General features: G+C 39.6%; 1 protein-coding gene across 17 annotated transcripts in view; it reads right to left on the minus strand.

The window, feature by feature from the left end:
• Window positions 1-14,414, minus strand: part of SOX5 (SRY-box transcription factor 5) — a 722,135-nt gene that overhangs the window by 145,590 nt on the left and 562,131 nt on the right. For all 17 annotated transcript variants that reach the window (XM_075114236.1, XM_075114227.1, XM_075114264.1 and 14 more), the window contains 2 exons: window positions 6,257-6,429; window positions 3,675-3,743 (listed from right to left, as the gene is read on the minus strand). In XM_075114236.1, coding sequence (XP_074970337.1) covers window positions 3,675-3,743; window positions 6,257-6,429 — 242 coding nt within the window. The remainder of the gene's footprint in view (window positions 1-3,674; window positions 3,744-6,256; window positions 6,430-14,414) is intronic.

The raw sequence follows: 14,414 nt of genomic DNA on the forward strand, positions 1-14,414 counted from the left end.
CAACCTGGGCTAGACTTTTTCTCTGAGCAAGTGATAAATGTGAACTGCACTACCCCACAAAACTTTGCACCTCAGAGGCACCCCTCAAGGCACACCACCACGCACGCTCATTGCCTGTCCTGGGGACTAGCTCAGCATCATGAAAAAGGAGCATCTAGCCTTCAAGTTTCTTTCACTCTCTGCCCACCTGATGGGACAGCTACAGAGCCCCAGGCTTCACCATGTTCTAGAGCAAAGACGCCAGGAAGTGGATGGTGGCCGCACAAAAGAAGATGGGGAGGTGACAGTGAGACTTCCCTTGAGGCCTTGAAGGACAAAACTAGATTTAGTCCAAAAACTTGCTGAGCCACACTTGGTGTCTGCATGCTCTTTCCTCAGCCTGTTCTACAGCTGCAGATCACTACAGAGCTGTTCTGAAACACAACCAGAGATCTTTGGGACTGTTGATGAGTTAACAGGACAGAACACACGTTCCAGTTTTATTTCTGGTGAAATAGCAAGACTGAGGTGTGCAGGGGAGAAGACTCCAAATATTCAGCAGGCAGAAACTGTTAAAGCTAAAACCTTTTCCATACACATACACAAACACACAAAGATTAAATAGAACAGAAAGCAGCATGCATGGGAGTATGCATTCCAAAGTGGCAAAAAATAAGATGGGGGAGGTTTAGTTAATTATTCAGAGAAGATCAAACCTCTTCACAAATTAGGTCTAGAACATCCTGAAAAGCAGAAAAAAAAATACTATAACCATTTGCCAAATCACAAAATCCTGTACAGACATATATTAGCATTTTGAGGTCATACGGCTTCTTAAATTTAATCTAATCTGCAACTTTTCTCCAGTTTAGCATCATCTCTTTACTTCACTCTCTATAGGAAGATAATCTGTCTGTCTTTGGCATTAGTGAAACCTCCTTTCAGTTAATTCAGAAGAGATGGACTTGAAAAAGACATAATGTCAACTGGAGACTCATGCGCCAGGTACATTTTTCTAAGCTCAAGTAGCTAACGTATCTTTCTTCAGCATCACAGAAGTGGCTAGTTTAATTGAGCTGCAGTTACACTCAGCATTTGCAGTCCTCTAAGGAGGAGAGACACGTTGCAGTCTCTCCCTGCTTATGTATTGTATGTGTATCGGTGATTGTATGCTGGGGTATGGAGAGAGGGAACTGTTTTCAAGTTAGCACACTTAGAGAAAGGAGTCATAAATCATGGGGTCAGTCAGGTTGTGCTTTTTTTTAACCTTAGGGTATTATGTTTTCAATACAATATTTCAATAGCTTTTTTTTCTGTGTAATAATTTATCTGGAATTATGGCAACTCTTACAAGCCTAGGAAAAATTGGCTCAAGTAAAACGGATCCTTTGTCATAAATAGGTTGTGTTCATAACTGCAGCCTAATCATTCAACTGCACATAAGTCAAATGGTTATCCAGACTTTGTAGGAATATTTCCCTGTCAATAAATCTAATGCTATTTAAAAACTCCGGGCCAATGTGACAGAAGCCTGTTAGATTAATTAGGGCGAGGTCAGAAAAGCTGAACTCACAACTACATTCATGTCACAGTTTTGTTCCACCTACTATAACCTGACTGTAAATTCACAGACCGTTTTAAACATGGGCATGTTAGGGTGACTTCATTGTCTCCATTTATATACAACGGCAGACTTCTTCAGAGTTGTTTCTTGTCTCTGACAACAACTAAGCATGTAACTCAGAAGAAATGTTTTGCTTTGTATTCACTGTCAATAAGGTTTTTTTTATTTTTAAATGTTTTTTGCTATCAGTGATTTCACAGTAATTGGGCTGCAACCAGGGTTCATGAGACTACATGATCATACAGATTGCAGAACTGTCAAGAGGCAGGCAGTATAACCAAAATTTCACTACAAATAGATCATCTCTGATGGAATAAGAGGACAGTATTGTCTCTCTGCTTGTTCCATTCTTGACCTTAGTCATGTGACCATCCAAAAGGAGGGTGCCCCAAATCTGATGGGTTTTGTGTGAAGTGGACCCTGGAGGTGAAATTCTGACCTTGGCAGGGTCAATATTTCATCCAAAATCCCTTGAGACAGGCCTCAAATCATTTCTTAGGCTTGCAGCTTGTATCAGATGGTAGCTAGCTGACTTTCATTTACTACTGACTTAGGTCAAACTTGGACCAGGGATCAGGAGATGAAAGGCTCTATATCTCATTATCAATAATCAGTGTTCTCCACTACCCTAAAAACGACATACTTCATTCTTATCTACAAGGCCTTAAAACTTAAAAAGGGTTGGGGTCAAATTATGTTACTTCAATTTATTTTTATTCACTGCTTATAAAGCAACTTCCTCTCTCACTGCCATAGCTAAATGCTAAAAATGTAAATGCTTTCCTTGCTATTGTAGAGATTCTACTATTGTATTTAAGTCTTATTAAAGATACAGCAATAAAGAAAAATCCCTCCCACACAAAAATTTAAAGAAGAAAAAGAAATACAGAGGTCAAGGCCAACCCAGGCCTCACCAACCTCAAAACTATTTTCAGAAAAGCACATCTTGTATATAAGTTGCCTTATAACAGAGGGGTAGACCTTCCCCAGAAGTTTTTCATAGTTACACAACTCCTAATACCGACAGAATATCCTCTGAAATGATAGAGCCATTTTTGGTTCTTGTGTGAAGCCATACAGCTCCTCTAATCTTGCTGGAATTAAGTTTTCTTAGACCGCTTACAGATATGGCCCATAATTTCAGGGATCTAATTCTGAAATAGTAATGAGAAGCTTTGGAAGGAAAATCCTGCTGTTACTGAACAAACAGAACATACTTCCACAGCAACTTGCAATGCCATATACATAACTGCACACTTAAAAAGACAGAGATTTTACCATAACTATAGATATCTGTAAAATGTCACCCGCCTCGTTTGTTTTTCTGTGAAAACCTTCATGGGCAAACTGAGTTGCCCAAAACAGGGGCACGCATATATGCACGTGGAAGAGAAATAATGAAATACAGTCAATCGTATGAAAATCAACTTCTGAATACTTTAAGGAAAAAAGAGATTAAATAAAGTTTACTGGTTATGCTGGGTTAACAACTTTTTTCTACTACTAGGAAAAAACCTGTTGACATCCAGGACCTACACAGTGGCTCTCCTGAATCTAACCAAATCTTTTGACCAGTTTCTCATTCAGACAATACTTCACCCAAACAGCTGAAAATTTCTGGATTTTCAACACCTGGGGCAGAGGGACGGAGGGACACTTGATTACCAATAACTGAAGAGAACTGTTTCCGCAAAACCTCAAAAACAAGAGTCGTAGGAGATCCATTGCAATCCAACTCCTCCTGACAACACTTTTTTCCACTCCTGTCTATGGCTGAAAGAGGACTTGGTCACGCAAACCTTTGCCCACATGACCAGCCCCTCTCATATCTGCTTCCTGATCCTATAAGAGCAGTGTTAATCATACAAGGCCTTCCAGAAACTGACCATTTTTGCCACTGACCATTTTTGCTTAATGACAGGTGACATCCTTAAGTGTTTCCATAAATCAGATGTAAGCCATCTGCAGAGATTCTTAAAGAAACTATGACTGTAATGGCTGAGGGAAAGCATGGGGAAACAGAAAGGAGAGAAGAGAGATAACGGGCATGGGTGGAGACGCGGTCTCTGACCTGGATCTGTTGCTGAAGAAGGTTAATTTTGTGTTGCTGCTGCAGAAGCTGCTGCTGTTGTCTTGCAATCTGTGGAGGAATTGCACAGAAGAAACATGAGTTATGTATCATCATTCCTGGAGTCGGTACACAGGAAACTTCCACCCTGCTCAGTTCTTTAAACTGCTCTAATAAGCTAAGAAACCTTCAAGTGTGGGTGGTGGCAGGCTGGAGTGCTGCTGAAGCAAGGGGCTCATGTTCAGGAGCAATTCATAGCTAATACTGTGTGAAAGCGTGTGAAGTGTGAAAAGAAATCTTATGGAAAATGCTGTGCTGGATATTAGGAGGAGGACTGAAGCAAAAATCTCTCCTCTGTCGTTATGTGAAATGGAACTGCTAAAATCCCCAAAAAGTGAGCACTCATTTGCTCCAACTTGCTGGAGGAAGAACAATACTGGCAGAGAAGCTGGAAAATAGTAGGAGAAGGCTGGAAAGGCAAAAAAGTAGGATGGACAGTAGTATTCTTTTTATGTTTGGCACCACCTATTGAAAAAGTAAAAAAAAAATGGAAACCTGACACCCAGGAGGAAGGTATCAGTGTGCATATTTCCTTGATGCAGAAACAGGCACAAAGAGACTGGAACTGGATTTGGTAAAATCACTGACTCTTCAACGTGTGTATCAGCTGAAAGGAACTAAGGGGGCAGTGCAAGGCTACAAGGCTCAACACTGAAACTGATTTACAGAAGTTGATGGAGTAGCTGTTAAGTCTCCTCTCAGTCATGTGTGTTTTCCTTAAGGACTTCCATCCTCCCTCTCCATTGCCTAAATGATTGGGAACCTTTCTGTAGACATATTTTACACACAGTGAAGGAAAAGCAGGCAGTAACGAACCAAATTTGAGTTCTCAGAGGACCGATGGAGATAAACCATTATATATTTCAAATTTAAAAAGCAAACTTGAAAAACTGTCATTGGAGTCATCACAAAAGCTCTGCTCTCATGAATAGTTAGCACAGCAGTCAAACATTAGGAGTACTGCTCTTCCCCTGTGGTATGTGTACACATCTCCGGGTCAGACGGGAACTTACACATACTTATTGGGAGGAATTTTGTGCGTTCCTCCCCTCAGGTATTTTCTTTCATTTCTATTATTAAACTATTAGCATAAGAAACACTCACTTATAGTTAACTCCACATCTAAAAGATTAAATGTTTTCTTTCTAGGGCCTCTCTTTAAGCAACCAAAATAGTTTTTATCAACACATTTTTGGAAGTTTTGTTACTTTTATTTCTGTAAAACACAGAATTATACACAATTTCTTAAGTTAAAAGAAATCCTTGTTAGCCTAATAATAATCCTGCAGGATTTCTTACTGCCTTTTTCCATTCTCTCCATTTTCTTTTTCACTTTCAGATTGTTCAGCCATCCTGTAGCAGTAGGGACTTTGAAAGACAGGACAAAGGAAAGGCTCCTGCAGAATGTCTCCTTGTGGAAGAATCTTGCCAATTCCACCTTCACACCTTCATCTACCTTCTCCATGTAAACAACAGTGTCATAGAAATTCTCTACTTTAATAGATAATTCACTTCTGTTCTCCCTATGTGGGATTTCAGGTGTGAGGCAAAAATACCCCGTAGTTAGGTTTTTAAATAATCAAAAACAGGGAAAACCAAAGCTAAAATGTCAGAAGATGTCAGCAGTGGTTTACAATCTTAAGACCTGACTGGGACAATACAAACGTTGAAGTATGACAACTATGACAGATTTCAAAGAATTTTGTGCGTTTTGTAAAATTCACATAGCTGCAATTCTATGATATAAACCCAAATTTCATTACAAGCTGAAATAAATGGTTAGTCAGACCAGAAAGCTTTCACATAAGGGGTATCAGGATGGAGTCCTGACAACATTTTTAACGACATGTCTAAGTATTCTCTGCTCATGTTCAGGTACAAAAACGGACATTCACTTCTGTTAAAACTTGCACAGTGCAAATATGTTAGAAAAGTTGTGTCCTTGCATAAAATGTGTCCATGTGTGCACGTTGGAACAGTTCACTTGTGAAAACGTGTTTGCATTTTCAGGGGAGGGCCTATTTGCAAGAGCTGGAAATCAAGCCTCTCAGGTGTACACGAAAAAAAGTCACACTTGTTCACTGACTTCGTATTCCTCTCCCTCACATTTTTGCACAGTTGGCAAAACCTGCCCTTTCAATTTGTTATACTACAGCCCAAATGCCACATTTTGTTCCTTTGATGCCTATTCAGCATCACTTAATTCAAGCAGCATTGGAGGGTTATTCAGGAGGGCTGAATTTGTATGCTTATTTACCCTTATTTTTAGAAAAAACACTGTTAGAGGAGAACACTCCCAAACTGGAAGCTGTATCCTTGAAAGACAAAGAGCACTATTATACATATTACAAATTAAAGAATTCTTCCAATATGTTTTTGTTTCATCTTCTTCACATAAGGAAACAAACGGAAAAAAAATTTTGGGTGGAAAGCAAACTTGGGAAGTATCAACCCTAAAAGATAAGGTACTGGAAAGCCCTCCTAGAAAATTATTTAAGCTGAAATCCACGATAATAATCACTCACCTGTTCTTGTTGCTGCTTAGCCAGCTCCATTTGTTGGCGTTGTTTCTCGATCTGTGATGCAGCCAGTTTCTTCTGTTCATCGTGAGCTGCTAGCAGCTGTTCTCGCAAACTGGTCAGCTGATTGATCATACCCATGAGCTGCCTTTCTTTCTCAGCGAGGCTTTCTGGAGTCCCTGGGCATCATATGGTGAAAAAAAAAAGGTGAAGAGAAAAGAGGAAATTTAGAGCTAGCCAGGTTTTTATTTTGTAGCTTCACTGTAAGCAAAGTGTTAGCAGAACCACAGAGCAGCAGCATATTGCAATATATTGCGCATTAAGACCTGCCCATCTACAGGAAAATGAGCCATGGAGGATAATTCTGTACACAGGCTTTGATCTGGTGTCACCCTTCAATGTTTCCTTGCCCTTTCATCTATTTTCCGTTCTTTTTTTATTAGATTAATAGGGGGAAAAATTCTGCCTGTTTTAAGAGTTTCCAACTTTAAATATTGTTTACATTTTTGGGAATCAAAATCGACGCTTCCAGTTTTGAAAGACAACTGCATTTTTGTCAGAAACTTATGACAAAAACATGTCAGTGCTTTGAGGCTTACAGAAGCTCTAAGGTGTGTATTAACATCCCTCTATACCCAAGGGGAAGCAGAGAAGTCTCCTGGGTGCTGGATCCCTCTCCAGCTCCCCATGGCCAGCTTTCTCACTGTTACTAGCACAGCACACAACAGCTGTCAGGACGCTACCTGTTATATCACCTACAGCTGCCCTGATTAGGATGAAGTTATATAGTATTTAAATTGTCAATAACTACTATCGCTGTTGCTGCCACTGATGAGTATTTTCATGGAAAAAGTCTTGCATAAACATGTCAGAACTGAGTTAAACACAACTCACCATCTCTCTCATTTGTACTGTCATTAGATGTTTTTTATAGGAGAGTTCAGCAGACACAGACAGAGGAACTGACTACCTCACTCTCAAAATCATTCTGTAAAAATTCTCCTTCCACCCAGGAGGACAGTGGTTATAAGGGAAGGGAAGGGAAGAAAAAATTCCAGGAAAAATCAAAAGCTATGAATCATACACTAAACCAAAAAACGCCATTATTAGTATACCCAGTATCATTTCACCAGAAAATGTGTAGCAGCTAATCCACAGGTATCTCAAATACCACCACACCCTCTCACATGAGTCAGATCCTATGAAATCCTTTCTCAAAAAAGCTTTAGGAAAGGATTAAGGCTATCAGTGTGTATGCCTCCTCTGAAAATAGCCTGCTTTTGGGACAACCCTGCCACACAAACCTTTCTCAAACACAGGAAGCGTTCTTCTGCCAATGTCACCAGTGCTCTCCAAGTGAAAAAAAAAAAAAAAAAAGAAAAATTGGCGACTAAACTAAGCGTGTTCCTAGCCAACTATCAGTCAGACATGGAAAAGAGCTACTGGTAATAGCTCATTTAGTCTACCCCCCTGCCAGTGCAGGAATGTTCCCTACAATGTATTTACTACAGCTTTCTAGATTGGATTGAAATGTCTGAAATGGTGAATCATCTACTGCTTTCTTTGGAAGATTGTACCACAGCCTTAGAGGTGTCACTGTTAGGGCTCTTTGCTCGACAGTTCGTTTAATCTACATTCGCTTAATTCCAACCTTGCGCTCCCTAGCAGCCTCCCATTTGCTACGTAAGCCAAGTCCAAGCCCTTCAATGCATTTGTAGACAGCCATATGCAAGTGGGAAAACACAAAGAATCAACATTTTCATATAAAGGAAATGTCACTTGATTAACTTTTTATTAATATGCTAGAGATTTATGTGAGAATATTTTCATCATGTAACAAAGAAGTGCAGCAGAATATTCTCAGATCTAGTTTCCAAAAAACCTGTGGTACAAACTGAAAACTAGAGAAAAACACTGGAACAGAAACCATAGGACTTTAAACCTGTTCTGTTAGAAGTTGCGAGAAAGAATGGAAGCCAGTGCTAAAATACTAACACTGCTGAAGAAAAAAATTTTTAACTTACAATTTTTATTTCAAACATTGGAATCAGAGAACTGCTACAAGTAATGCATCTGCCACCTGGCCATAGAATTAATCAGGAATTTCTGTTGCCACTCTTCCATCCTTCACTTGTTTTTCCCTAGGGAAAAAAGGTGCAGTGTTTCTAAGCGGCGTAGAAGAATTATTCTAGAAGGCAGCCCCTTCCTTATCCTGTCCACGGCTAGCATGTCAGTTTACTGAAGACTATCAGTATACTGATACTGGCAGTATAACAAGCTGGGCACACTGAAACAACTGAAAGCTAAATATTTTATTTATTTATTTAGCAGATATTTTATTCCAAACTTTTACTGAGGGATGGGTGTGCGTGTGACAGAGCGGGAGAAGGACCTAGAGAGAGAAGGGGTACGCAGGATCGGCTTAGTCCTGAAGTTAGGGTCAGCAAAAAGAAATCACTGTCAAATAAACTGTTTGACAAATACACTGACACACGAAGATCTTCAGCCGGTACTGGTTCATCAGTGTATTTTGAGCTCCTACAGTAGCTTTCAGCTGGGAATCAAAAAGCACTTTGTAAAGTTAAATTAATCCCCACCACACCTTTGAAAGGTGGAAAAATGTTTCCATATGTGTAAACTGACAGACAGAGGGGTCACAGAGTTAGTTACCGACAGTGGCAGAAAAAGAAGTGTTGATATCCAGCCCTGTGCTGCAAAGCTCGGGCTGCGCTCCCCGAGAGAGAGCAGAACACGCTACGTGCCACCGCCCTGACCGTGCCATGGAACAACTGCACAACCGCACGGCCATCCGCCTGCTGCTGCTTCTTCTTTAATGCAACTTACCTAGAGAGGAGCAAAAAACTTCTTCCCCCGGAAAACAACAGCTTTATTTGGATTGCAGGAATGAGAGGAAAGTCTGGATGAACTAAGAGCAAGCGGTCATGGCAATACAGTGCCGCTGCAGACGCCGGAGTTGCAGGCACACTGCGGCCGCGCAGGCAGGGACAAATCCACCAAACTCAGTCTGTCTCTTCATTATTAGTCAGTTTTTAAAGAAACTTTGAGATGCCCAAAGGGGGTGCTTTATAGTAAGTACAATGCATTATTCCTTTGGCTTATAAAACTGGAGTGGGAGTAGTCTGACAAAAGGCAGACTCCTTGCATTGTATTTCTTGAGCAATTTAATTTTGCTAATAAACTGAAAAGGAGACTTTACTGCTGTCAACTTTTTCAAAAAATCTTTTGCAGAGAATACTTTCTGGAAAGCATGGCTTAGTAGGTACTTTATTTTCATGTGTTCAGCCTGTCCTTCCAATACCTTCAATAATACTTAATTATAATTTCAGTTCTTTAAGGTCTCATTCCTTGCAGAGTAAGTACTCGGATAGCCATTATCTCAAGTAACCTGCACAAAGACAGAGGCAAGAGTGATCAGATGTGTGGGTCTAACTGGGAGACGGTGAGTTTTGGGGTAGATTTCCTCTTGCCGTACCTGCACATCTATATAAGCCCCACTCACTGTGACTCACAGATAGTTCTGAGGTTTCTTGCAGAAAACTGGTGGCTTATAAAAGTGTGAAAATTAAAAAGAAGTATTTGAATCAGACTGTCTTGATCATAATGTACAGTGCTTGCATTTAGTTTTAAGTTTGGTATTTTTTAAGTTATCCTTTTTACCTAGCACACCTTTTCTATAATTTCCTTCATTGAAATGGCCAACAAAACTGCCATTTCACAATTGCCATTCATAAATTACTCAGTTGGCATAACAAATGAAGGCCAAACGATGCTTGACGTTATTTATGTAATGGCAAGCTGAGGGCAACAGCTTGGTCACTATGTGAGTACATTCAATTTTTTCCGGTGTATTAAAATGCGCTGCAGAGTCAGAGCACCAGTTGCCATTTCTGTGTCCCCTTCTAGACGCTGTAGATTGTGGGTAGGCAAGGATGGTGGACTTCTGTCCTATTGTCACTATCTTCTCTCTGTTAACCCACATGAGATCTAAACCTGTATCATCGTGTGAAGCATCTTGGCAGCTAAGGGATTTCCATTTTAAGAACTCTGTAGCTTACAGGGCAAAATGTGTCAGTATTATAAGTAACTACAACACCAACTGCAAAAAGACAGTTGCTTAAATTATGCTACTCAGGAATTAATGAACTATCCCCATGGCTGCTAACACTGCTAGAACTTGGGAGGCGATGCCAACCTCAGTGAGGATAAGGGACCAGCCCCAGCAGCTACCTTTAGCCGCTTCGTTATTAAGCTCAGAGATGCTCCAATTAGTACAGAGCTGGGAATAGTTCTGGAGCTGGCCTGTGCTCTACACGCAGTATCCGTGCGGTTGCAGTGCTTTCACTCTAGCCATGCAGCATGGCTGGGAGAATACAAGCGCCTGTTACTGCAGTGTATAACTTGACAGCAAGCTAGATCCACTTCACACAGGTATTGAGTGAGGAGTAAGAGGAGAGTGGCCTACATCACTGACTGCCTCAAAAATTACTCTTAATTACCATCAGATCCACAACAAATAGATATTGCACATTTCATGTTTAACAAAGCTTTTAACCACCAGACCACCTGCCTTTCTGGAGACTGCTGTAGGTGTTCATACTGTTCTCTCTGTACTCTATCACTGCAATGGCAAAATGTGGATTTTTCACAACTTATCAAAACAACTCAGGCAAGAGAACATCAAAGAACACGCTACGGGTTGATGCAGTGAACGGCCCAAGAAAAGACGCTTTCCAGATGCGTCAGCTTATTCTCTATCACCACAAAAAGAGATTCAGAAAAAAAAACAACCCATGTTTGTGGATGCAACACCCGCAGCAGATGGCAATAAAAGAAGACTCAAATTAGTGGCATTCTGTATCGCCAAACCTAAACTTCATCTCAGATCAACACTATCCATAATAGTGTTTAAGTAGTAAAAGAAATTTACTCAAATGTGAAATAAACTATTACACATTCTTAGTTCTGATTCACAGTCTCAGACTGGCAGTGACAGTAACATTTTAATAAACATTAGAATGAAGACACCAATATGACCAAATGACACACTTAAAGTGAGAAAACGAACAGGAGAAACCTTGGCATATCCACCCAAAACAGAACCAAAGCAAAAAAAAAAGGCAGAGAAACTGGTTTTGCAATCAAAACAGTAAATACTTTATTATAATTTATTAGACAGAATGAGAATGTAAATGAGAAATTGGAAAAGCCAATATTTTCTTTAAGAGGCATGTTAAGCTTTTGCTGCAAACGCTCAAGCGATGAGAATGTTTGCTTGCAGCCAGCCTACAGATCTGCTCGCAGCCACGCAGCACCCAGTGTACTCTGCAAGGGGCAGAGATGTGGCAAGGCTCTCCTCAATCCCTCTGACATGTCTCAGTTAAACTGCTAGGAATGTTATCAATCAGGGGAGCTTGCGTGCACACTCACACACACCCATACAGACAGTGAAATTTATCCCCCGAGTCAGTTTACTATCAAAGTAATTACGTAAATAGCTTTTGAACTGTCAGCATCTGTCTTTCAAGGAAAAATCAAAGAAAACAATGTGTGAGTACAAAGCCTGGAAGACACAATAATATTGTATTACGTTCATATCATTAAGTCTGGTTACAAAAGAAAAAAAAATCCTCCTGTATCTACAAAGCTTTGTAGGGGAAAAAAATTTTAATGGAAATAAGAATATTTTGAAGTACTCTGTATTCAATGATGTTAAGACATATAACAGTAATTAGAGCATGCAGTACTGAGCATTTTTTAATTTGAAAGCATTAGCTAATTGACCTTCTTAAAGACTGTGAGCAGGTAGAAAGGCAGTGGTATGCATTACTTATTTATATATGAAAAAACAGGCGTAAAGTTTTTAGAAACTTGCCTGAAGTAATTCCTAACTTTATGTGCTGTAAGCCCTTTCATTGCTGGCCTTGCTGAAGGCACCAGCAGAACTGTATCAGTAAGGCCAAGAATGTCCCCACTAACCTTAACGGGGATACATGTTATATGAATAATCAGATCTTTGCATGACCTGGTTTGATACCAGGTAGGGTTCTAGCTAAAGGGACCCTACGAATAGAAACAATTATTGATGCCATCCAACAAATGAAGTGACAGAACCTTGCTGCAACACGGTTTCTGTGTAACTTTGCTCTGATATAACAACAGTGTGATGAGGACGTAACTACAACCCATACACCAGCTAAAAACTGAGTCATGTTCAAGCATTTCCTGCAGTGATGCATTTTTTCAATGTGATTTTTAAGCTAGGGACGTAACAGTTTTGATATAAAAATGAAAAAGAGCCAAGAAGGAGGGTTTTCAAACTGAACAGCCTATTAACTAAGCTGTTCTCAGAAGAATCAAACTCCTACTAGCAATAACATTATTATATCCCTAGAGTAAATTAAGATATCAACAGCCCATAGAGTAAGCATCTTTTCCTGAGAGTTTTATTCCAGTATCTTTTCTTGAAAATTTCATTCTCATCCCATTGTCAACTATTTTTCTTCCCCCATCCCAGTTTTAACTTTGGTCTGTCACATTAGAAATCTAAACCCAATATTACTCTGTTCAGTAAGGAAACCAGGAAAGGAAAGTAGAGAGGCCACCTAGTCTTCTACTTAAAAGCAAACTAATCTTTGTCATGCTCCCCCTAAAAAAATTCTATTTAAAAGCTGATAATAATTTTAAAGAGGAGTATTCTCCCGTTGCTGCACTGACGGCCGTGCTGCTGATGTCACCTGAAGTTGTATATGTGAGGCAACGGGGAGCTGATGTTACGTGCCTTCGGGAAACGTAGTCGGATACACAGATCTAAGTGGCTGAGGTAAGTTCAGAATTTAAACTCTTCTTTCCTCTGTCTTTGAACAAAAACGTCAAACGTTTATGATCAAGAAATGAGTATATACTTTAAACGATGTACTTGTCGGTATGTATTTGTGGGTGGATGTGGGTATGTACTTGTGCTCATGTGCAAACTCCTTCCGTGCTTCCCTAATCAATACTTCAGAGAGCGTTTTATTATGGACTTGCACGTAGCTTTTCGGGCCAGTAAATCTTGGAGCTGCCAGGACATAAACAGCTAAGAACTGGCATTTTTCATTAAGCATTTAAGCCAACTTTACTACACAATGACTGCCATCAGTTACAACTACCTACCTTGCTAAATTAAATTACTTCATCTTTTTGATACGGGAAGTCAGCATAATAAAAAAAAACTTTCTGACTGCCGCAGCCACCAGAAAAAGAATCAAGTAAAGAAAAAGCCTGGAATTCAAACTGATTTGTGTGTACCTACAGATTTATGTAGTGAATCTTCCCTGCTTGACAAATAAAAGTCCTCTGTAGAACAGCAAGCTAGAAGGAAATTATTTATTTCAGCACACGGACAGACTTAAATCTTTTAGGTTTCAGTGGAAGACTTTGCAGAATGAATAAAACCAAATGATGAACAATTACCATCTTTTGCCATTACTACCCTCAAGAATTAATATTCTGTGGGGACAAAAACTTAGCCGTCTGCTCTATAACAGACCAGCACATTACTATTTCGCAACGCTGGAAAGAAGTTGTCAGTGAGTACTCTTTATTTGCTGTTAGAAAAAGTTTTGGTACAGTAGACTGCAAACAAAGCTTGGTATTCAACCAGGTTAGTAACTTATTGTCAAGGTTACAAAAGGAATAGACAACATTTGTACTGAGACTGTTTCTCAGAGGTTATTAATCGTTTTACCGTCTAGACAACAAGCTAGAACTAGGCTAGAGAAATAGCATTTGCTGCTGGAATCTTATGCAGCAGCAGAAAAAACTGAAAAAATCTATGTATGTATGTGCATTTGCTGTGTTTTGACAAAGCGGTAATTGTAGCTCTGCAACATTAATCTCAATCAGCAGATCTTTCAGGTCATTTTAATAGAAAGAAGAATTGGTTTAGGTCCCTTTTGTCATCCAACCCTCTGGACGATTCTTAAATGAAGTGGTTTGGCCTCCATATGTTCAAACAAAATACAGCCATTGGCATTTGTTACTTAAATGAGTTAAATTTTATTCTATTTTCTCTATTAATAATCACTTCTTAAAAATAAGAGTTGTATTTGATTTAAATAGAACCTGATTTCTTCTGATCAAATTACGTATATTTTCCTAAAGA

This window comes from Phalacrocorax aristotelis, chromosome 1 (assembly GCF_949628215.1).
Source record: "Phalacrocorax aristotelis chromosome 1, bGulAri2.1, whole genome shotgun sequence".
Classification (NCBI taxonomy): Eukaryota; Metazoa; Chordata; class Aves; order Suliformes; family Phalacrocoracidae; genus Phalacrocorax; species Phalacrocorax aristotelis.